Raw genomic sequence first — 25,369 nt, forward strand, 5'->3', positions numbered from 1 at the left:
GTGAGACTGGATGCTGGCAAGTGCCAAGCCTCTTCAATACCTCAGTGTAAATTGAAGCAGGCAAAGCATTTCACCAGTGTAGTTTTGGCTGTTGGATGACCATATAAAAGCTATGAGGTTTATGCATTTTAGGTGATATGAGTGTTAAAACTTTATTTTAGAAAATAAATTAAAACAAGAGCTAAGGAAATGTGTAATAAATGCTGCTAGCCAGAAAAGAATGATATTTTCCCTAGAGGAACAGAAGATATATATTGTTGCTATGATACCTCATCACGAAAATTTATTTGAGCATTAGACATGATTTTTCTAATCACTTAAGACTTCCAAATCCATTTAAAAATACTGCCTTCTTTTCCCAGGCAAGCACTGCAGTCAATATTGTGCAGTCAATACACAAGCAAGTCAGATACAGTCAGTCTCCTACCCTGTTTTTCTCATGAACACCTGTCCCTGATTGCCCACAGGAATACTATTATTGTCTTCACCGTAATTTTGAAGGTGTTTAATTTGTTTCTGTTTTGTAATACATTTGAAAGAATGTAATCTTAACAGTTCAGTGTTTTCTGCTTAGAACATGATGAAAAGTGTTGATTTTAGAACACCTTTAAGAAACTTCCCCCAGGTTTGTCTTTTATTTAGAGAAGAATTTTTTAAAGACAGTTCTCTGGTCACTGTGTAACACGTAAAGTGCTAAATGCAATTCAAGAGTGGCCAGATCCACTGCTGAAATATATTGTTATGATTCCACGAGCTGCTGTTTAGTTCGCTGACACAGCTTGAGTTTGTGTGCTTTCTGTCTTATTGTACAGGGTATGAGAGAGATCAATATCCCTCAGCAGAGATTGTTCCTCCCTACAGCAACATAGCTTTTGACAACCGCATGGGAAACAAGTCCCTGCCGTATGCAGGGGTCCTGCACACAGATACGGAGCAGACATTCAGAGGCAGAGTGAAGCTGGGAGGTAGATAGCTTGGTATTCCATCAGCTGTTCTCCTTGTGTGATGGGAAGGAGGGTCCTGGGAGATACTAGCCACTGTGCTTGGCCAGGAGGTGAATAGATGCAACAATTTGCATAAACTGTTAAAAGTATGGCATTCAGGTAGCTCAGTTTGCGCTAGGTGACAGCTGGTTTTAGGTGTTATACTCTGGAGATGAGTCTGAAAATTCTGGCTTTGAACTGCAAATAATGATTGTTACATTTTATTATTTTCAGCTGCACTTCACCACAGGGTTAATAATTTTCATTAAATCCTTATTTTAGAAATTTTTACTACACTATAACGAAAATCTAAATTGCCCTCAAGTTTATGTTTTGGTTTTTTGTTTTTTCTTTAAGAGAAGTCTGAATATTTAGGATATCTCTTACTTTTACTATGGCTCTGAAATAGAAGAAAAGCCAAATGGAAAGTGGAAGATGCTTTTGTATTACTCTGCTGTTATACAAAGCTCTCTGCTACTGGCAGTCATTTTAACTCATTGCCTTAACAACTTCAGTATCTAACAGACACCAAGAGCTCGCTCTTCCAGTCTCCATTGCAAGTACAGCAAGATTTTATTCTACTACTTGCATATTACACAAATCTTTTTACTTGTGCTTTGCAATGACTCACTGAATGTTCCTAGTTAATTTTAACAATGTGAGCTTGCATGGGGTCCGTAAGTTCTTGTTGCAAATGCAAGATGATGTTTCTGTACAAAACTGGAAATTAGATCTAGCACATTTTTTAGAGGTCCAAGTACTTCAACCATTAGTTTAGAACTGTGGAAAACAAAGGTTCTGAAGATCATTCAAGACAATTTGCATTTAGATACTGAGGTGTGAATGTACACACCTGACTGGAAGCTCCCTATTTGAAATTACCCTTCAGATGCCCTTGAGACAGGAAAGCAAGGACCCACATTTCACTCAATGTATTTCTTTGTTTTGTTAGTTAGTCCTCCTTGATCTCAAAGCTATTTTAGCAATGCTGCTTGTAAGCAACACCACCAGCAGGATTTCATTACATCCATGCAACTGGTAAGAATCAGAGAGAAGATGTGCTGTCAATGTTTCTTAGAATAGAAAAGTATAGGAATAAACTGGCCAGTAGTGTGAGCTTAAGTGTTTCTCACTGTGCAAATCGCTCACTCCTTTATTGTTCCTTCAGTCAGTAAACAAAAGTAACTGGATACTTGTAGTGTTTTTATTGAAGAAAGGTCTAATTCTGCCTTGAGATTAGATTGCACGGTTTCTTATGCCTGTCTGTCTTTAACTGGAAATTATACTCACCACAAGTACAGCATCAGCCAAACGCACGGCACCTGTGTCTCTGTACGCATTTCTCAGGTGCAGTTCTCTAGTAATGTCAATCACATTATAGAAAGCTTTTTTTCCTTTTTTTGTCAGTCAGTCTCTATCAGGCAGGTCTGGGTCCATCCATCAGGTGGGGTTCATCCCTATTAGAACATCACCACAGGACACAACAGTAGAGTCTTTCTGTTACCTTCTCCATGCTAAGTACAGACAGAGCAGTATACAAGCTCACACCAAATCCTACACTGCAGTCAGAGAAGAAGAAATATATATATATGTACTTCTCTATATGTTGTGGGGAGAAGAATTCCCTGTCCAGATTTAAAAAAAAGAATAAAAAATTACAGCTACCACTAGTATTTGTTATCCTGACTTGTGAGATTATTCCATAAACTCAGAGAAGGCCTAGAAAGGATGGCTGAATAGGAAAACAGATTTAACCACAGCTTGTAAGTTTTAGAGATGTGTAATTTCTTAACCGATTTTCCTGTTAGGAAACTTGCACCCTTACTCCTTAGAAGGTTTACAGGTACTTGGTGATATTGGTGTTGAGCTTGGTTATGAATAAACTGCAATGTCAGCCAAGGGAGCTTTTCACTGCCTTGATGGGTGCAGTGTTTTGTGAGCACAGTAAACCACTGCTAAATATTCAGTACATGTGCCCTGTTCTTAAGAGGTTCACTGCGCAACAGATTAGTACTCGCATGTCATGTACCTGCCATAATCTTAGCTCTGAGCTCAGGATAATGCAGAGCTCTGAGTGAAATTTCCTCCCAATGCAGAGGAGAACGTTAGGAGCACACCAGGGAGTTCTTACTGTAAAGGAGCTAATATATTGCACTTCTGGGAAGACGAAATAACTTATTTTCCCTCTGCCCTTTAAAAGTGGTGAATAATATGACAAGATGCTGCTCATGATGAACACTGAAGCCTGAACAGGTTCTGCACTGGCCAAATCCCCCATTTCACTTGTCACATTCGTCTGGGAATTCCATCAGATAGACTTCAGTTATGTCCTCTGGAAAAACAGATCTCAACTGAGAAGAACTACACTGCCTGTCTGAGAGCAAAACCCTTTGTCATCTTGCCAAGAAGACTCTACTAATTTGAGTTAGAAAATATATGGTCACTGAGCTACAAAAATGTAGAACTATTTTGTGATAGTTGGTCAATGAGATAAAAGCCAGGCTCTATTGATGTCTCCATGGAAAGGAAGCTCATGTCCAATATTAATAATAAAAGTAACAACAAAAGCCACTGTGTTGGTTTTGCGTGGCAAGGTTTTGGTAGCGGGGGGCGCTACAGGGGTGGCTTCTGTGAGAAGCTGCTAGAAGCTTCCCCTGTGTCTGACAGAGCCAATGCCAGCCGGCTCCAAGATGGACCCACCGCTGGCCAAGGCTGAGCCCATCAGCGCCTCTGTGATAACGTAGTTAAGAAAGAGAAAAAACAGTGAGAGAGCACTTTTGCAGCCAGAGAGAGGAGTGAGAAGATGTCAGAAACTCAGCAGACACCAAGGTCAGTGCAGAAGGAGGGGCAGGAGGTGCTCCAGGCACCGGAGCAGAGATCCCCCTGCAGCCCGTGGTGAAGACCATGTTGAAGCAGGCTGTCCCCCTGCAGCCCATGGAGGAAGGATGAGGGGGTGTAGAGATTCCACCTGCAGCCCATGGAGGACCCCACGCCGGAGCAGGTGGAGGCACCTGAAGGAGGCCGTGGCCCTGTGGGAAGCCCACGCTGGAGCAAGCTCCTGGCAGGACCTGTGGACCCATGGAGAGAGGATCCCATGCCAGAGCAGGTTTGCTGGCAGGACTTGTGACCCCGTGGGGGACCCACGCTGGAGCAGTTTGCTCCTGAAGGTCTGCACCTCATGGGAGAGACCACGCTGGAGCAGTTCGTGAAGGACTGTAGCCCATGGGAGAGACTCACGTTGGAGAAGGTCGTGAAGGACTGTCTCCCGTGAGAGGGACTCCATGCTGGAGCAGGGGAACAATGAGAGGAGTCCTCCCCCTGAGGATGAAGAAGAGGCAGAAACACCGTGTGATGAACTGACCGTAACCCCCATTCCCCGTCCCCCTGTGCCACTGAGGGGGCGGAGGTTGAAGCTGGGAGTGAAGTTGAGCCCGGGAAGATGGGAGGGGTGGGGGGAGGTGTTTTAAGATTTGATTTTATTTCTCATTCCTCTACTCTGTTTTGCTTAGTAATAAATAAGACGAATTCCCTCTCTAAGTTCAATCTGTTTTGCTCATGATGATAATTAGAGAATGATCTCTCCCTGTCCTTATCTCGACTCGTAAGTTTTTTTTTTTCATTGTACCTTTTCTCCCCTGTCTAATGAAGGAGGGGAGTGATAGAGCGGCTCTGGTGGGCACCTCAGCCAGGGTCAACCCACCACAGCCACTATATAGTATTTTTACATCAAAACATGTCTAAAATGACAAAGTTGTTGCTGTCTAATCATCCACAGTGCCTACCACTTCCATCTTCTAACAACCATGGTAGAAAAGCATAGACAGATGTACAGTTGATTTTCTGTCTCATCCAGTTTTGGAAGATCAGTTAGTCTTTATGTGCGAGCTACAGGGCCTGACATACATCCCCACAAACTGCAAAGGACATTTCTCCTTACAAATAGGTTTCCCTCTCTCTCACTACTGAACTCTATGCTTATTATCAACCAAAAAGCCCAGATTCTTCCAAAAAGCCCAGTCTTCCAAAAGCCCAGATTTTCACTTGGCAATCTCAGTTGCCCATAGTGTAAATCTGGCAGCTTCTTGCTATTTACTTCCTCCCACAAATACCCAAATACCGAAAGTTGGGACTGTTTTTTGTATAAAAAACATGTTATTCTTACCCTGTAGAAGCAACCATTACAAAATCATAGTTATGAATAAGGAATGAGTGGTCTGCTTCTGATTCTGTGACACTTTTAAATCTTGGTTTTAGAGCTCTTTGGAAATGCTCAAAAAAGCTATTGCTGGTTTTGTGATTATGTCAGAAGATGGAGAACATCTGAAGTAGTGTTCTGAACAATCAGGTTCCTGCTCTATGGGCCAATGCAGTCTATTCTGTGAACCCTTTAGGAAGCAGGGTACAAGATCTTGTCCTCAGGATAGCCTTTCCAGATGGGGAATTTCATGCTGAACTTGATCTCGCTCAGATTTAGCTATGGGAGATGCTCAGAGAGATGAAAGAAGAGGCTGGCCTGAATACGCTATGTAGTCCTTTTTCCAAAGGTAATTTGGATTTAAAATGTAAAATTCACACAACACACCTGTCGTGGTTTAACCCCAGCCAGCAACTAAGCACCATGCAGCTGCTCCCCCGCCTGGCAGGATGGGGGAGAGAATCAGAAGGGTAAAAGTGAGAAAACTCATGGATTGAGATAAAGACAGTTTAATAGGTAAAGCAAAAGCTGTGTGCACAAGCAGAGCAAAACAAGGAATCCATTCACCACTTTCCATGGGCAGGCAGGTGTACAGCCATCTCCAGGAAAGCAGGGATCCATCACGCATAACAGTGACTTGGGAAGACAAACGCCATCACTCCAAATGTGCCCCCCTTCCTCCTTCTTCCCCCAGCTTTTTATATACTGAGCATGACGTCATACAGTATGGAATATCTCTTTGGTCAGCTGTCCCAGCTGTGTCCCCTCACAGCTCCTTGTGCAGCACCAGCCTACTCATTCATGGAGTGGTGTGAGAAGCAGAAAAGGCCTTGGCTCTGTGTAAGCACTGCTCAGCGGTGATGAAAACATCTCTGTGTTATCAACACTGTTTCCAGCACAAATCCAAAACATAACTCCATACTAGCTACTGTGAAGAAAATTAACTCTATCCCAGCCCAAACCAGCACAGCACCCACCGAAAAGTCTGCTATTTGTTATTACCATTACATTAGTCAAGTCTCTTTCTGGACACTTGGTTTCAATCTGCTGCTATTCTTCAAGGCAAACACTTCTGGAGAGTGGGAAGAACGTGCTAAAGCATGGACCTTGTTGGACATGTGGTAGTCAGCACCTCCACAGCTTGAGCCTTCCAGATCGTTGCACTGCATCAGTCTCTGAGATCAGGTCATTCCCTTCATCTGTCCAGGGCTACGGTTTCCCTTTCCTCTTTGAATAGCATGTGCTTAATGACACTTTCCAAGGAGTGTGGTGTAGCAGTTTTCTGGCAGTGGCATTCCACTTTACACTGAAGTCACTTTAAGATAATTAGAGATGCCTAAGTCTCCTCATTACTGCAAATACTACTCACCTTTCAAACATCCCCTGCTGAGAACCTGAAACTCTGGCGGTCTTTTCTACTGATGTTACATTTGTTTGTGCTGGAGTATGCTAGGTCACTTAATCCCAGAGAACATTCATTTAAAATCCAGTAGCAACAGGAGTTTAGCAGACAGATTTGCTAGGGTGGTAGTAGGCAGTGGGCACATCTTCAAAGATAACCCAAGGGAATTTCAAATATTTGGTTTGGATTTGGGCAAGTGTTTGAGATTATGTACGCTACACAGTCCTAAACTCAGCTTCTCCCACTCAGGATCTTGTCCACTAATATAGAAATATATAGATAGCAGCCCTGAGGAGAAGGACTTGGGGGTATTGATTGATGAGAAGCTCAACATGAGCCGGTGGTGTGTGCTTGCAGCCCAGAAAACCAACCATGTCCTGGGCTGCGTCAAAAGAGGTGTGACCAGCAGGTCAAGGGAGGTGATCCTGCCCCTCCACTCCGCTCTTGTGAGACCCCACCTAGAGTACTGCATCCAGCTCTGGGGGCCCCAGTGCGAGAAAGACATGGAGCTGTTGGAGCAAGTCCAGAGGAGGCCACGAAGCTGATCGGAGGGATGGGGTGCCTCTCCTATGAGGACAGGCTGAGAGAGTTGGGGTTGTTTGGCCTGGAGAAGAGAAGGCTCCAGGGAGACCTAATTGCAGCCTTCCAGTACCTGATGGGGCCTCCAGGAAAGATGGAGAGGGACTGTTTATCAGAGAGTGTAGTGACAGGACAAGGGGTAATGGGTTTAAGCTGAAGGAGGGTTGATTTAGGTTAGATGTTAGGAAGAAATTCTTTACTGTTAGAGTGGTGAGGTACTGGAACAGGTTGCCCAGAGAGGTTGTGGATGCCCCCTCCCTGGAAGTGTTCAGGGCCAGGTTGGATGGGGCTTTGGGCAACGTGGTCTAGTGGAGGGTGTTCCTGCCCGCAGCAGGAGGGTTGGAACTGGATGATCTTTGAGGTCCCTTCCAACCCAAACCGTTCTATGATTCTGTGATTCCATGATCCCTTTTGTCACTTCCACTTCCTCCTGCTTATTATTGGTGCCTGTGCTATGTAAGTTTTGGCACACTTTCGCAATGAGAGTTTGGTATTTGATCGCACATAATTATAAAACTGGAAGCTTTCAGAACTGGCAAAAAACTTTGTGCCTCATCTCTGACTTCTTTGTGAAGTCAAAGTATCTAAGAATTGAGTGCTGAGAAAATGCATTATAAAAATACTCTGGTCTTATGCAGAAATGTTCACATTAGCCGTAAACACATTTTATATTCTTACTACTTCTCAACACATACTATGTGGCCTGTTAATTCATTAAGGACTATTAGTTGAAATCTGTCAAAACAAATTTTAATTTAGGAAGGCATAGTCAGATCATGCACATTATTGATCCTCTTAGAAGTTGGACACTGGGCTAGAAGGATCTGTCATCCACACGCATCTGCAGGTCTTGGAGATACTTTTGACATTTGTTACCAGAGTTATCAAGGAGTAATTTTTCTTAATAAAATAAAACTGACAGTGCTAATCAATTAGAAGTAAATTCTTAACTCCAGATCATATGTCTTCTTTAGGGCTCATAAGAATTAGGGAAAGCTTTTTGTCAGAATTATTACTAACAAAACTGAAATGTAGAATAATTTTAGTAAATCTATTGTATCTAATTTTAGGGTTATTGTGCCTTTGACCTTTTCCCTTCCTTTATGAACTTCAGCATGTTATGCAGAGTGGAATTTTTTTTTTCGTCTGTGTCATTTTACTAATTGTTTTCACTTTTTGATGTTCTAATCAGTGGCCATGTCCTGAAGATGGTTTATTGGATCATGGGATGGTTTTGACTGCAAGTCCTTGGAAAGATGAAGAAACGGTTACAGGAGATGCCTCAGCCAGGCAAATGAATCCATTGTTATCATTTTCTGTAACCTTCAATTGTTTGAGCTGTAAAATGAACATTTTGGATGCACAAAAGATAAAATCTAAGCCTTTGCTAGGATGTTGAATGAGAAACATGCTATAAGCATTTCCAAAGAAAATATCTTTATTTGTGAGAAATGTATGTACTAGACCTCTCTCTCAAAACAGCTTATCTGTATCCCTGGTGTTGTATCTCTGGGTATTGTGACAGAAGTCACTGCTGTGCATTATTCTAAGGATCCCAAGATGCTGGGAGTGTCCGGTTTGGATCAGCTGACAGCTATAGTAGGCTTTTCAGAAACACTGGGAAGGATGCAGACAGTTTTGTTTCAAGATCTGTTTTTCCTGAAAGGATTTATTCTAAGCAAATAATCAAGGGACAAAACTTGGTGATTGGATTGGGGCTGTATGCTTTTCCTCTAATACTGGTTTTAATGAAACTCAAATGTGTAGAATCAAGGAAGCACACAATTATGATATATTAAACCTTATCAGTGCTGCTTTAGAGTTGGTGATAGATAACAAGAATTATTTGTAAGTATACTAATTGTATTCACTGGTAGTGTAGCTACAGTAAATAGTGAAGAAATTAATCCCAATAGTTTAATAGAACTAATGGGATACAAAGTGATCTGTGAGGGCATGAATCTTTACAACTACCAAGCATGTGAAAAAAGGCAAAAGTATATATGAGACTCCCATGCTCTCCGTTAAAGACCTCTCCTATGTGAGCTGTACCTGGATCTTGTCAGCATCAAAGTGAGATGTAAATGAAACTCAGAATTTACTGCATCATGTTAGACTGAAGCGCATTTGTATGTATGAACACATAGAAATACGGTATTCTTTTAGTATAGTATTCTGTTTTGGGCATTAGGACAGGTAGAACACAAAAGGATGGGAGCAGTGTTTAAATTGCAGCAGGACTTGCTGCATGGAGCCACAGTTAAGGTTACATCAGTGTGCACTGTAACTCTGTACTTCATAGGTTTCAGAAATCTGTGCTCTGCGAAATACCCTCAATCCTACTTTTTTTTGCCAGAAGTTTCACAAAACATTACAAGATAATCTTTTCTCTCTCTCTCTCTTTTTTTTTTTTTTTTTGCTTTTGCTGTTCATGTTTTGGGTTTTTTTTTTAATGAAAAAAGGCCTTTTCATGCCTTTTTTGACATGAAATTTCTGAGGGAAAAAAACAACAGTGTTGTTTGCTGGCTTTTTGAAAGATATAACCATTGCAAACGTAGCTGAATATACAGCTGTAACCTTGAGGGCTGTGCAGACAGTTAAAGGATATTGGGATTCCTAAGCATACCTTCCCTTTATTAAATATGTTCTATCATTGAATGTAAATAATGGCTGTGCCTCAAAAACTTTGGATTGCAACGTCGTGTCTAAAAGCCAAGAATGTAAAAATGTGATCTTAAAAATTATTTTGCTTAGAACTCAATGGACATCTTGCTGTACTGTCTTGTGTATACATTCACTTTTTAGATGTTGTATAACCATGCGAATTGTTTCAACAAAAATAATTTTCTATATAAGGAAACACCTTTTCTATATAAGGAAACACTCTAAAACCACACTGCCATATTCCTGTTCTTGGTCCTGCTTTCTCTGAGAAATGGACTTAAAAAGCCAAGAAGATATAATGCTTGTATGAGATAAGCATGTGTCCTGAAAATGCTAATCTTTTATAATACCTCTTTTTAGAGTTTACCATTAGAATGACTGCATGTTTTTTCTAGTATTCTGTCCTTTTTCTACATTCTAATTATATTTGCTATTATTTTTGTTCAAACACTTGTTAATTTTTTTCCTTTAGTCAGACAAGTCTATCTGGTCTGTGCCAAAACTACATTTTAATTGAGAAAGCCTTCACCAATTTCTTACATCAAATGATAATCTACAGGGGCAAGGTGCTGATAACCCACATAACAACTGAGAGGTTTCTGTTCACAAAAGAAATTGGCTATATGTTAAAGTACTAGGAAACATTGTCTTCCAATATCATATGCGAGATGATCGAGATCTTGCCAATATTAAAATAACTGTGTTATGATGGATGATCATTAGGACTTTGATTACTAATAATCATCATGATTATCATAGAAACACAGAATGGTTTGGATTGGAAGGGACCTCAAAGATCATCTAGTTCCAACCCCCCTGCTGCGGGCAGGGACACCCTCCACTAGACCACGTTGCCCAAAGCCCCATCCAACCTGGCCTTAAACACTTCTAGGGATGGGGCCTCCACAACATCTCTGGGCAACCTGTTCCAGTGCCTCACCACTCTAACAGTAAAGAATTTCTTCCTAACATCTCATCTAAATCGACCCTCCTTCAGCTTAAACCCATTGCCCCTTGTCCTGTCACTACACTCCCTGATAAACAGTCCCTCACCAGCTTTCCTGTAGGCCTCTTCAGGTACTGGTAAGCCGCAATTAGATCTCCCTGGAGCCTTCTTTTCTTCAGGCTGAACAACCCCAACTCTCTCAGCCTGTCCTCATAGAAGGAGTGCTCCAGCCATAAAGATTTTTTTTTTTTTTTACTTATATTGAGTCAGCTAACCATCCTGACGTTTGCCTTCTCACATGAAAGGCAAGTGATCGAGCCTAGTAGATTCATTTAGTAGAGATTAACAAGCAGTTATAAAATATGGAATGACACATAAGGGAAACTGAATTCTCTGTTATCGGAGGTTTAAGATTAAGCATTTGCTGAAAGCACTTGAGAGACAGCTGCTCTTGCTCCCATACTGGGACAGGAGAAAGATTGTGTGAATCATTTGTATGATACAACAGACTTAATAATGAGTTGGAGTTAAAGATCTGAAGACCACCTTAAATGGTGATGGAAAGCAGTTATGATGGAGTCCAGCTTTAACACCTGTGATATCAAATATAAACCCAAGAGACAGTTCCACTCTTCTCTGTGCAAAACCTGTATAAGCAGACCGTTAGTAACCTCTAGTTCATTCAATAAGAATAAAAGGGAGCTAGCTTTCTGAGCACATCCATTCTTACTAAGTTGAAATTTGGATTTTTATATGTTTTGTGTCCCTTCTCCCTTAGCCTATGTGTCATCAAGGGAAAAAAAGACTAAGAAACCCTCATTTTGCATATAATTCCAAACCAGATATACAAATCTGGGAAGAGGAAATCTCCAGTCAAATGATCACTGCTCAGGTCTTTGCCCAGATGTACAGGCATGGAGTGTTTTATAGGGTTTCAAATTTTTCTTCCAAATTCTGCCAAGAGGAGCCTCACAAAAGGAAAGCAATTTCAACTGGTTTCACTTCTGTTTATTTCTGGGGGGACTTCACAGTATTTGACACTCTTATTGTCTAAAGTTATTGTCTAAACAGATTAGTGCTGTTCTTCATTAATATTCTTCTGATTTATACATATCTCCTATCCTGGGCACATGGTAATTTAGGTTTTAGCTCATGATCAACTTCTTTATTATAGTCACCACTAAAAAGTTAAAGTTGATAGAAAGAACTAGGTGGCTTTACTATAGTAAATAAATACTTGATATTCACTGTTGGAAGTTATACAGCCATACTTCTCATGGCGGCAGATAAAACAGTGAACTTTCAAGGGTGACCAAAGTGTTCTCATGAGAATGGAAAACACATTGTTTCAGGTATATCTAGGTATTTGAGTCAAGATAGTTAAGATGCTCAGAAAAAACCTGGTAACTTATGAGTTAAAGTTAAAATTATGTTTGGTAACTACAGTTCTTTATATCTGATGAATAAATCAGGGCAGATTCTCATCTTCTTATGCTGAATAGCTCCATACCAGAAATCTGCCCGTGCCTCCTGGGAAATAAGGTACTCCTCAGCAAGAGAAAGTCCACGAGGCCCGTTACTATCATGCTGCTGCGTTACTGGGGCAGGGTAAGACCATCACTCTTTATGTAACATTCGTTTAAGTGCCTCGATTTTGTAAGGGTTATTATGGGTTAGTTTCTTGTTGCCATTTATGCTTTGTAACTGATTTGGGAATTTTTCCTTCTTTTAGAATTATGTAATACCTTGACAGGTACTCTGTGACACTAACTAGTGGTCCCATGAAGAGCTGTGAATCAGTATATACAGATGATGAATCAATCTTTCCAAGTGTACTGTAGATCTCAGGAAAATCTTAAATGCATTTGCACTTCATTCCGTAATGTTCTGCATGTACAGCAACCATTTTTCTTTGCCATTTTATACTAGATCATTCTACAAATTTTGTGGTAACAGTGTTACCGCCTTCTAAAAGGCTAAGTGACAACTGGATTTCAATAGGATCTGCTTTACTTTGTCATCTGAAAAAGTAAGCAGTAAGCAGTTTCAGCCCAGTGTAAGGATTTTTGAACTGCCTACCACTAATACAATTTGAATTTTAGGAAATTTCTGTAAAAGACAACCCAACCCTGGCAATCGAATAGTATAAGGTAGTAATCTATAAATGGATTTTTCTTTTTTCTTTCTTTTTTTTTTTCACTGACTTTAATGAAATAAAAAAGTGATTGAAATTAATTTTCCACTGCTTTTTTCAGAGAGTTTCCATCCTTCTTCTGATCTTAAGGTGTATGCATCCAGGTAAAAATACTCTTATACAACAACTCTGTGTTTCGTGTAAAGAAACATGCTTTGTGTTAGGATGCTAAGTTGTTGTGACTGTGTGCTTTAACATTAGCTTTTATCTTTTTATCCTGTCACTGGAGATTACTTTCAAAAATTGAGATTTTTCAAGCAAAAATATTAGCAGTCCTTGAGCAAGTGTTCTAAAGGTCATTTAGCATCCTGCACCACAAGCTGCAGAAGTAATAGGATATTTAGACATTTTATTTATCAGTTGTGCCCATAAATAAAGCAATAAATTACAATAAGCATTTCAGCTGCTATCCAAAAGCAGAGCCTGATATCACTAACTCAAACCCCCAGACCAGTTCTTCTGTTCAGTTAGATGTTTTTATCAGGCAAACCCTTCTTGAATTGTATTCTGTACCTCAGCAAGGCAACTTTTGTAAGTAGAAGCTGCAAAATGGGCAGGAGAAAGACAGCATGGGAGTTTTCTCCTGCAGGCTCGGAAAGAGCTACTTAGAGCACTAATGGTCCTATGAAGGAAGACAAGATCTCTCTGAAATACGGATTTAATTTTCAGTAGAGGCTTTTACTATAAGCCACTGTAACCCCTTTGAGCTGCACCTGGCACTGAAGTAACTGCAAGAAGCGCAAACGCTAAGTGAAATACAAAACAGGTCACTGTAGTCAGGACCTCCAATAGCTTTTAGGTGCTTTTTTGAATATAAGTCCAAGCAGTGTGATAAACCCATTGGTATGATGATGTAATCTTACAGCTACAGAGATAACACTCATTACAGTTAAGTCTCTACTTAAAGGGAGCCATCACTAGCTAATGAAGAGCAGCAGTGGAAAAGCTCAAGCATCTTAGCCTAAAAGAAATAGTTGCATATTCCTTCAGTCTGTAGGACTACCACCTTCATCATCACATTGTAGATGCAAATACTTTCCATTGAGTAATGGTGCCATGATTTGCTTCAACAATGATGGTGGGAGGGATCCCATCACTCAGATATGGGAAATGTTAATTTTGGTACACTAACACTGGACGAACAGGAAGTTGAAAGCCCGACAGAGAAGATATAAAACGTTGTGGCTTTCTTTTAGTGAACATTCAGAAAACTGCTTTGTTAGCCCAAAGAGGAAAGGTGTCTATGTGAGATCACGTCCTTATATAGCTCTGCTGTGTTCAATAGGCAAAATACACCAACAGAGGTGTCATTCCCACCCACAGTAGTGAGTGGAAAAAAATTGCTATTGAGAATAGTGCTTTTTTGCCCTTATCTTCCAGGGAAGTGGCATAATTGGATTGTTTTTTATTAATATAGAGACATTATATTAGAGTATATGGACAACAAATTGATAATAAGCATTGGTACATTGAACTTTAGCAAAGTAAAATTAGTCTTTTACACACTCTTTTTAACAAAGCCATACTGACCAAGTTGGAAAGGGAACGGTGTTAACAGAATTTTTAAAAAATACTACTTCAATGGTGTAGACTAAATATGAAACTTGAGCCTAATGAAATCACTGGCAAATTTCCTACAGATTATGCAGAGTCAAGATTTTTGCCCTAATTACACTGAGTTAGTGAGTATTAGGTTGGCAACTGTGTCCCAGGAGATCAGAGATATTTCAAATTAAGTAGAGTTTCAAGATGACAGCAACAGTTAAGCAGCGGGAGAGCTAAGAAGGCACTGTTAATATATATATGATATATATGATTGTCAGCATGGAGAATAATTTTTTTTTTTTTGCAACTTCACAACCAAAATTTCCTAATTTAAAAAAAAAAATCTGGAAAAAATAAATTCTGTTAACATATTTACAGAGAAAACATTCCAGTCACTGCACTAGTAAGTGCTAACATGATGATAGTTTATTTTCATAAATACAATATACAGCATCATAAGACTGTGGATATATGTCTGTCAAATCTGAGCAGTGAATGTCACAGCCACATTAAACAAAAATGATAAAACACAAATATACTGTAAAAACAACAAAAGCTGTAAAACTTGTAGTCATTAACGATCATTTAAATTATTAACAATATCTAAAAACTCACAATTCATAGTAACACATTGATATTAGTGTTAATTTGTAATAAATATATTGTACATTTGAATGCTTGTCTATCATTTGTCACAGATTATGATATGATTACACATAGAACTAGTCTATGAAATAAATAGCAGAGCTCAAATATGTTTACTATGCAGTAACTACAAACACTAACATCAGGAATAATTACCTCCTGAAATTATTTTCATCCCCTTCTGTGTGTTAGCACATATAAGTACACTTCTCTATCTGAGTTAAATTATGTAGCAAAATTTCTGGCAATATTAACTTTTAAATTATCCTGCTCATCTTTGAAATCCTTATGCAAAATCCTTGGAAACAGCTTCTATAAAATTTGGAGCAGACATGAGTATTGTGAATGTGCAAATGATAGCAAAAAGGGTAAATGCAACCAGGCATAATCTATCTATGACAGCAGCTGCAAACTTCCACTCGCTGCAGATCTCTTCACCCTCATCTTGTCTTCTGAAGCGCATTGCTATGAACTGAACTTCCTCCAGGATCTTCACAAACACCGGAATAGTATCCATTAAAGCTTTCTTTTGAACAAACTCAATATCTTCTGGCAAGGGGCAACTAAACTTTCCGCTCTTGCTACCTAGATCATTCTTCTGGGGGCAGCACGGGTTTTCCATCATGTGGTAGCTAAAGATCGTGTTGCCATTGCCGGACTGGTGCCCAGATAGGACATTCATCTCCATGCTGTTTATGCTCAGATGGTGCTTGGGATAGCTATATTTGCAAGAGAAGAGCTTTATATTTTGCCTAGGCTTTTTCATTCGTAAAAACCAAGCACACCAATTCAGCAGGACGACACGGACCTGAAAGAGAGTGATCGTGATAGAAATAAAGGGAACTTTTGTGCATTTACAAAGTTTTTGAAACATTTTGTGACTCTTATAGTTAGTCTGTATGGTCCTCTACAAAGACTGACTGCTTTCTGTGTTCTCCAGCTATCTGCTTTCAAATGGGGTTTTTGGGGGTCTGCTTCTTCCCAAGAATGACTTTTTTTTTTATATGTCTTCAACATAGAGAAGACAATACCCAGCATAGAGAAGTTCAATACCCACTTAGCTTATAAAGCAAAAGAGATGTAAAATCTTACTTTACAAAATTATTCTTGAAGTCCTATCTTTAGCAATCAATCCCAGATCTATGTAATTAAGCAGAGGGCATAAAATTGGCTGCATAGATTTCAACCGTTTCTCAGATAGCATGGAAAGAAATACACTTAAATATTTGGGGGGCAACGTTTAGATTCTGCTGGAAAAAACCCCTATACAACAGACTAACAGGTGCTTTTAACACATTCTCCACCCCTATCTCTATTGCTGAACTCTAAATAAATAGCCTTGGCTGTTTTTTTGGGGGGGTTGGGGGTTTTGGTTGGGTTTTTTTTTTCTTTAATTTGAAAGCCAATTTAATACTCCTTTGGAGAGTTCAGCCACATAATACAGCAGGCCTTTTTTCAAAAGAATAATAGCAAAGCAATTAAATTGGGCAGTTCAAAATCCGAATGCTACTATTAGCTGCTGTCATTTCCCTGTGCTCTGGTGTACTATTACTCTGGCGCATCGCGAGAGCACTCTAACCTGCACGTGGCAGACTGTGCCCCGTATGTTTCTTGTCAAGGTCATGAAATGAGCTAACTCTAGAGAGGGCATCCAGTATTTTTTCCCAGTGAATTGATCATCAGATGTCTTGTCTGAAATCTGAGCCTCCTATGATTCCTATTCTTTGCTGTGAAAGGCAGTAAAAAGGCTGTGAAATCAGTAACATCTTGTGTAAAGAGTAGCATACTAAATCAGTAAAATCTTGTAATTATGAAGTCCTTTAGCTATTATGTATACAAAACGGACATTTGCAATGTGCTTGTGAGGGCCCCTCTGGGAAGATAGGTGGCCTCTTTAATGACTTTATCATTCTATATGCAATCAAACAATCTGATGTCCAGGAGAGAACAGATCTGACCTCCGGTTTCACTTCTGAGCCTTGGCCCAGGAGCCCCTGTGTGATCCTGCTCCACTCCACCCACGCAGGATGAGTTGTCTCCTGTGTTTGCACAGTACAGATACAGAGATGGGGAAATTACTTTGAGTTGCTGCTGTAATCACAAGCATAATTTCAGAAAGGAGGAGACATTAATTACCACAAGTGGGAATAATAACAGTAAAAGCCAAAACCAATGACCAATGGAAGATGATTACACAATTTTTAAATTCTGCAATGAGAGCTCTTCTGTGTCCCAGCCCTATGCCATCTTCTGTGAGCCTTTCTGCTGCTCTCCCACTAATGAATCATTTATTCTTCATCCTGATAGATTATTTTCCGGTGATTCATATTATTCTGCTTTCATTGGGGTCCTTAAAGATTTAATTATTTCCTCCATGGTCACCACAGACAAATAGAAAAGTATAATGTAACAGCCTAAAAATATCGATCCTGGATTTAATTGAACTGACTTAATTACAGTGTCCTCTGACTGCTTATGGACACAAAATGGATCATGGAACAAAACAAAGGTCTTGATTGCTAGAAATATTTCAACAGTGTCAGTGGCAAAGGGGAGAAATTAATTCTCCAGTACTGTGAAATTCCAAAATACTAAGCCAGACAAACTTTCTTATTAGAAAATGTTAGTATGACTGCCTTAGCTGTGGAAGGAGACATGAGTTGAAAAATCTCTATTCTACAGGAATGCTACCTTTTCTTTTGAGACAAAGTGTTTACTCCTTAGGGAAATGACATTTATAAATACAACCAAACCCATTTCCCATAGAAAAATAAATACACAGAAGACAACAACGCAGCTTTTAATTTGCTTGAACTTCCAAATGCCCTGTTTCCTTGAAAATGCAGATACTCAGGCATCAATCTGTTCTTGTCATACTGATTAATTCAGGAGATAGCGGCAGCATAGAGCTTGTTGGAAAACAGCCCGGGCATGATGATATGAATCTATGTGCTCACCTGCATTATCATATCTGGGTTTCTGTGAAGGAAGGACACAGGTACATCTGCCCTCAGAGGTCAACAGCCTAATGCTGCTGTTGACGGTCTCCACCAAGGTCCTCCCCTAACCATAATACAGGTGTGGCACTAGCTCCCATCACAGCCACCTGCCTGGTCTAGTCCAGAGGGGAGAGTCTCCAATTGAAGCTCCCCTGATAAGAGGCATCAGCACCTGAGCAAATCTGTGCATGTCCAGGTTTAAAGCATATCAAAAGAAAAGCCTGAAACCTGACAAATCTGATTTAGGCACAGCAAAGACCCTTTTCCCACAAAATTCTTTCTTCTCTCTGTGCTTGATCTGTCCATATCTCTCACCTATGTAACAATCTTGGTTGTCAGCAGAAGTAGGTTGATGGAACTGTAACCCATGCCTATTGTTATCCACTCCCAAACTACTACTTAGCTGGACCTTCTTTAGTGCTCTTTCCATGCTAGCTCAGCAAACATTATCGAAAGTGTCAAGTAGCCAGCAGCTCTCAATTCTCAACTGTGTGGTCAACAAATGCCCTAACTGAACATCTCAGTATTAAACTCCTCTGTTGGAAAAAGTTGGCTTTAGTAAGGCATCAAAGATTAATAGAAAAGAAGACACAATTCTGAGCAGTGGAGTAAGGAAAGAAGTGAGCCCCTACAGAGAGGCTAAATACTAACACACACATCTCCTTCCTCTTCTGGTTCAAAGGCCAAGCACAGAACCCTTGAGAGGCAAGCAGGGAAAAGAAGCTGCTTGACTGTAAATAGTTTAGAAAGCAGGTGTTTAGGCAATGCAGTAAGTTAAATGGTCTAGTCTGGAGCTGCTCCCACACAAGCCTAATGCCTTTCCCTGAAACTTACTACAGCAGCTAATTCCATTTAAGCAGGAGGTGAGAACAATCCTGTAAAAATACCCAATGTCTCTGTAAGGAACACCTGACATAGATGGACAATAAAAAATAAAAAATAAAAATTGAGACTTTGCTGTGAATCCTAATGACTGAGCCTTGCCAATGCCTTGCAGAGGACCAATGTCCACTTTTGTGGGGTTAGCCTCTTCCCTACACACTTGGCATTTGTACTTTTGGGATCTCTTAGCTCTGTCATCTTGCCTGGTCTACAGCTTTCACAGTCTATCATCTGCATTTCCCAATAATGTTTTCCACAATCTTTGCTTCCTGATGGCATTTATATAATGTATGCTAGTTCAGCTGTCAGGACATTAAGCAAGGTTCCTCAAGAGTGAGAATTTGTTCCATGCTGTGTTTCCAGCCAAGAGAGCAAGAGACTGGTAGAAAGCAAGAGCTGACTTGCAAGGCCTGTGAGCAGATTTAACATGAGCCATTGTGCCTCGGCTCCTCAAAAAGCAGATGTAACAATAAATTGTCCATGGGGGCTGTTATGCTGCTGCATGCCCTGTCCATGTAGACAGCTGAAGCATGTTTACCTAGATTTGTGCCCTCAGGTCTTGCTTACGTGCAGGTTCATCCAGAATTTACCTGCTGTCTTGAAAGTTAGATGATTTTAAATGATACAGCACTTCAAGAAATAATGGTGCACTTAATTGCTACTGGACTTTTTAATTTCCATTGATGCTGCGGTTTATTTTTAGAGATGCTAAATTAGAAAGCTGTTCTGTACTCAGGCTGACATTGGTAACCATGTGACATTCAACATCATGTCAGGATAATTGTCTACCATGACACTTGTGGTGAATGAGATACCAGAGGATGCTGGACAACCAGACTTCATGAAACCAGAGTGGGTATGTAGCTGACTCTGACTATTTGTATCTGTTGCTGCTTTCATTCCTTTTTCTTTTGTAAATACAAAGCATACCTTGCTTATTCCAAAATCTATTCTTAAGAAAAGGAGAGAGAAAAAAAGAATCCTTTTCTTTTAACTGCAAAATCTAAAGGAAACACATTCCTCCTTGAAAGCCAGCTGCTGTAGGTGCCAGACCTCACTGGGCTAACAGAGTCTGCTGCTGCAGAGAAAAGAAGGTCCACATGCTAATGCACTGAGAATTGATCAGATGGCAGCAGACAAAATTGTTTTTCCACACAGACAAGTGGATGTGGCTTCAGCAGAAGGCAGGTTTCCAAGCCAGGGAAGTCCTAGGTTCTCCTCCGTACAGTCAGACTGACCCCAACAGTGTTGCCTTTGTGTTTCTGCTGGTGGTGCAATAGCAATGAGCTCCAAGCTGTGAGAACTATAGCTGGGCTCAGTATTCAGCATCCTCACTACACTGAGGTATTTGGGCTCCTTATCTTCCAGCAGCTCAGGGAGCCAGCTCATAACTGGAACAGTTGCAAGACAAGTAAATTGGCTTCACCTCCTGTTTTTGTTTTGGGAGATTACAGCTCTATCACCATCTGCAGTGAGAACCTCTGTAAGGGAACAAAGCAGACAAACTGCCCAGCAGAGACAAGTAAGTGGTTTTTTAGTGTTTTGAAATGTCACATTTTATCACTACTGGTGTCTGCTGGATAAGAAATCAAAGATGTTGCCCACAGGGTTAGCACTTGCAAAGCGGGTGCTGAGCAAGATTACTCTGCCATCACTCAACCACCCTGTTGTAAGTTTAAATAGAAAACCAAAATAATAGATACTGTTTTCAATGGAACTCCAAATCTGGTATGTTTGTTCTTTCCCTCCAATAGCAAACTTAAGTGTCCAACATATACAGTCTGTAGCTGACTGTTCAGACTAATGGAGAACAACTTCTGCCACTCACCTCTAACTAGTTTACTACAGCTTTTTGACTATTTTTTTCTTTTGCTAGGCTGTTGAATATTTACCACCAAAGCTGCTTACCCATTTAGGCATCTTTCCTGCTTGTGGGTCATGATGGTGAAATTGCAGAACCAGCACTGTTACCACCACAGACAGACCAACGATGACCATGATGCTAGCGAAATACTGAGCTGCAAGTAAAAGGAGGACTTGGTTAGGAAGCTAAAAAGCAAACAAAAGGCAAATAATATTCCTTGGCTATACCCCGAGATCTACATTTGTGAAGCACTGTGTCATATCCAAATATCTTCTTCTCTGGAGCATTTGAGGCCTTTGAGGTTTTCAGTGTATATCTGCTCAGCTCCCTCCTCTTCAGCGAGAGAAGGTCTAGAACCAGTGAAAGGCATAAAGTGCTTGGTTTTTGTTCCCAGAGAGGAACATAGTTTCCCCTGCTAAGGACCTGCTCCCTGCCTGCTGCCAGGACAGCGTGGAGCTGAGCTGACCAGAGCCACTGAACTCCAGCATCCCCAGCCCTGGGCCACCCCACAGTACCAGCAGAGGTGCTGGCGGAAAATGTTATCCTGGACCCCCTCAGGAAGTGTCACCAGATCCCCTCCCTTGCTCCACTGCTGCTCAAAATGGGTTAGGCATATTTTTCAGCACCCTCCTCAGCCCTCAAGACCACTTCTCTTGATTACTACAAAAGCAAGCTACACTCTTGCTGAGTGCTAAATTTAAGGTTGCTATGCAGGAAAGAAATCAAGATCTTGAAAGCCAGAACAGAGGCTTGAAACCATATTTCCTAAGTGGCAGTACAGCTTCCTCATGCCAGGAGTGAGGTTGATGCACTGGAGTGTAAAGAAGAATTACCCACAGGCCTAATGACATTTGAAGGCTTCTGTGGCAAAATACCAGGGAGCATTACCGTTAGCTGATACGATGGGGAGATGTGGGAGAGCGTGTGGCACTGCCCCAGACTGCAGCCTCCTCCCACCCCCAGCCCTCCCTCCTGCAGCTTCCAGGAAAAGTCAAAAATTCAATATAGGCTCCAAGGCAAGTTTTGCTCCAGCTCCATTTCTTAATACCACTTCCCACTGCCTCAGCAGCAAAAAGCTTGTTCATAATAATGAGGTTCTCAGGCCTTCCTGAAACCAACGCTGCAATTGCTTCAAGAGATGGGCATGGCTTTCCATGGCAAAATGAATTATACAGCTCGATTAGAAGAATAGTCCCAAGGGTGAGGTGAATTGAAAGGTCTCTGTTGCACTTACTCATGAGAGAACAGAACCACTAGCCAGGCAGATGCAGAGCAAACCAGGAGCCTGGGTTTCAGGGAAGCTGGCTGATATGATTCCAGTATGCCCCATGTAACAGAAACACAGCAGTGTTGATATCACTGGTTTAATTTCTGATACTAAGTCACTAAACAACCTCTGTAAATTCTATGCATTTTGATGCCACCAGATTTCAAAGGCCTGAAGTGGTTCATTTAAAATGGTTTTGGCTAGGATTTTTCCAATTCTAATTGGAAAATTAGTTACCTGGCTGAACGGGTAAACAACTTGGTGTTATCTGGCCCAAGATCTCAGCCAATGATTAGCAGAGGAATTTACATTCTCGGTTTTTTTGTGCTGAGGTCAGAAAAACTGCTATGGAGACCTGCTAGTAAACAGGGAAAACTGTTCTCTCAGAAACAGACTGGGAACTGTAGGAGACCTGTGGACCCAGAAAGAAAGATGTTTTATATTATTACCTGGTGATAGGCAAGGAAGATGGCTGGGTGTGCATCACCTGCATTTTGCGTGAGGCCCTTCTGTTCAAGGTGCAATGAAGTTTTCAGTTTGGAAAGTAAGGATGGAGGAAGTAGGCCATGGTACTTCAGCCCTATTATCAGTGCCAGGCAGTCAAAAGTCACAAGATATCCACAAAATGAGAACTGGCAGGTAGACTTATGCAGCCTAGGTAGGTGCAGGTGCTGTATTCATTTCAGGGGGAGAAAGCCACAAAGCCCTGGAGCAGCCCAGACCTACTCTAGGGCTGGATTTTGCCAGCCCTTGAAGAACCAACAGTTAAAGGGGAGGAAGAAAGTAGCAGTGGCTAGTGTAACTGTCACGTTAGCCTTTCCTGTCTCTAGCTGGACATATGATGAAAGCTATTGCCTCCTTTCCTGTGGCAAGACAAGGTAGATCTAATAGCCATGTTCACAAAGGCACCACCAGATTTTCTTCCCATGGGTCTCTTTGATGGAAAACATGACTCTGTGCTTACAATTCAGACCCTACATTGGGGCAGAGACACACGTAAGTATGGCCAAGACCTAGCTGGGCCTGGGTTCAGTGATGGTTCACCTGTAAAGGAAGGAAAGCTCCCAGAACTGAGTGGGTAGGTCCACAAGGCAAAATGGTGCTGGCTCTGGAACAGTATCCATATCCACTCAGCATTTCCTGATTCTTCCTTCCAGGGTTTAATCCTACATCCTCTCTTTCCTGGAAACAGAAAAACTTGGTCCTCCTGCAGCAGTCAGGAGAACTGGTGGGAAAGAATCCTGTGCTGTGTCCCATGCACCTCCCTAAAAGCATGGCTTAATCCTCCTCTAGTCTGCTGGTTTGGCATCTCTGTTCCTGGCAATCATTAGCCCCCACACTAGCCAGATCAAACCCATCATTCATTGTAAGCTACAAGGGCTGCTGCCCCTTTTCACCTCTAGCACACTCTCTGATAGGACCATGACTCAACTTTCTCCAGCAGCCCTGCGAGCAGAGGAGCCTAGCTGCTGAAAGCATCAAGCTATAATGTGCCTAGATAACACTTTCCTTGGGGCCGTGGGACTGCAATCTTCACTCACCCTATCCTAGCCTTACCCAGCCCTGAAATAGCAAACTCTATTCCTGGGCCTACACTGATGTTGCTGAGTACAGAAATAGGATGCTCTCCTGTGAGATGTGGCACAGAAGACAAACAGTGGAGTGAGACCTGATCTTTGATCTCCCAAGCAGCATCCACAGACTTTTTTTTTTCTTTTTTTTTTTTTTTTTTGCTAGTATTTTAGGGTCCATCCTAAAGCCTACAGCACTTATGCAGTTAGGGCTTTGAAGCTGCCACTCCCAAAGTGTCCTAGCCCCTGTCCCGGTTCTGGCAAGGATAGAGTTAATTTCACAAGGAGCCAGGACAGGTGACCCAAGCTGGACAGGGGCTATTCCATACCATGTGACGTCATGCTCACCATAAAAGGGGGCTAGTCGGGCAGTGGGGTGGCGGCGTGGTTTCGGCACGGTTCCGGGAGGAGCTGAGTGTCTGGTCAGTCGGTCCGGTCATGGGATCGGTACATTGTTCTCTGTTATCACCCATTGTTACTATCTGTTATCAGCACTGTTGTTGATTGTTTCCCTCTCCCTTGCTGTCCCAGTAAACTGCCCTTATCCCAACCCTCGAGGCTTTGCCATTGTTTTTCTGTTCTCCTCCCCATCCTGCTGGGGAAGCAGTGAGTGAACGGCCGGCTGGGCCTAAACCACGTCACCCCACATATTTCCATTGGCAGGGGTAAATGCAAATGTGATTTTACAAAGCAGCTCAGCCCCTGGCATTTTATCTGCAGAAGGGAAATGCTCAGCAACTCTCACTAAGCATGTCTCTATATCCTACTTAAGAGCTCCTGGTTACTAGATCATCCCTGGTATGGATGAGTCAACTTGGAGGCTTTAACAAATTACTTCACCACTGGCAATGTCTGGAACTGAATTCCCAGACCGGAATGCATTTGAAAGAACAGGGGCCTGCTAGCTTTATGTCAGCTCCTCTGAGGCAGCCACCAACCCGTTCCAGAGGAGAACTGGCTCATTTGCACTGTCTGCCCTGCACAGCTGCCACAGGCCAGGAAGAAGGACCAGAAGACCTGTGTTTGGAGCCCCTCAATACCCCTGACTTACACAGTGACATTCCCCAGGGATACTGAGGTCTGCACTGGTCAGCGCTAGATCCTCTTCATGTGTTTTCAAACCTGCATGCTGCTTTCTTCAGCAGTTGTGTGAATGGAAAAGCTGTTCTGGGTGCTTAGTTGATCTCTTCAAGTAGTATGAAGTATTTGTGCTTCTACAATTTATTTTCTTCCCTTTGTTTTTGCCAAAAGAGGCATGATGCAACATACTACCTGGACAGCTGTTTTAACATCTGGGAGTTGTCAGCCTCTGTCTGAGCACTGTCAAATGATCAGGTGCTGTTGTCATAGCAAATATGGATCTAATACAACCACGGATAGCAATAAAGTCTTTTTGTAAAATCATCAACAACAGCAACTTGTTCTTGCAGGCATCCTCTGACATCACCTATATCAAAAGGATGGCAATGACTTGCAATTCATAACTTGAGGGGCTTCCAGTACCATTTCTGGACCTTCTGTACCATTATCTGATGCTAGAGAAGCACCTTATGATTATTTTAGAGATGTTTTGAAAGCTCTAATACTAGAGTGGAACTGGATTAACTTTAAGGACTGATTAGGAACAGGGTAA

The 25,369-nt window shown here is 41.4% G+C and overlaps 1 protein-coding gene and 1 long non-coding RNA gene across 2 annotated transcripts in view; one reads left to right on the forward strand and one right to left on the reverse strand.

The window, feature by feature from the left end:
- The window catches only part of LOC142599464 (uncharacterized), a 393,830-nt gene that overhangs the window by 318,860 nt on the left and 49,601 nt on the right, over positions 1-25,369 (forward strand). The window lies entirely within an intron of this gene.
- LOC104637168 (neuronal acetylcholine receptor subunit alpha-7) overlaps positions 15,440-25,369 on the reverse strand; it is a 63,200-nt gene continuing 53,270 nt past the window's right edge. Inside the window, exons 9-10 of the mRNA XM_075740194.1 lie at positions 20,943-21,052; positions 15,440-15,961 (exon numbers count right to left, since the gene is read on the reverse strand). Coding sequence (XP_075596309.1) covers positions 15,440-15,961; positions 20,943-21,052 — 632 coding nt within the window. The remainder of the gene's footprint in view (positions 15,962-20,942; positions 21,053-25,369) is intronic.

Source organism: Balearica regulorum, chromosome Z (genome assembly GCF_011004875.1).
Source record: "Balearica regulorum gibbericeps isolate bBalReg1 chromosome Z, bBalReg1.pri, whole genome shotgun sequence".
NCBI lineage: Eukaryota > Metazoa > Chordata > Aves > Gruiformes > Gruidae > Balearica > Balearica regulorum.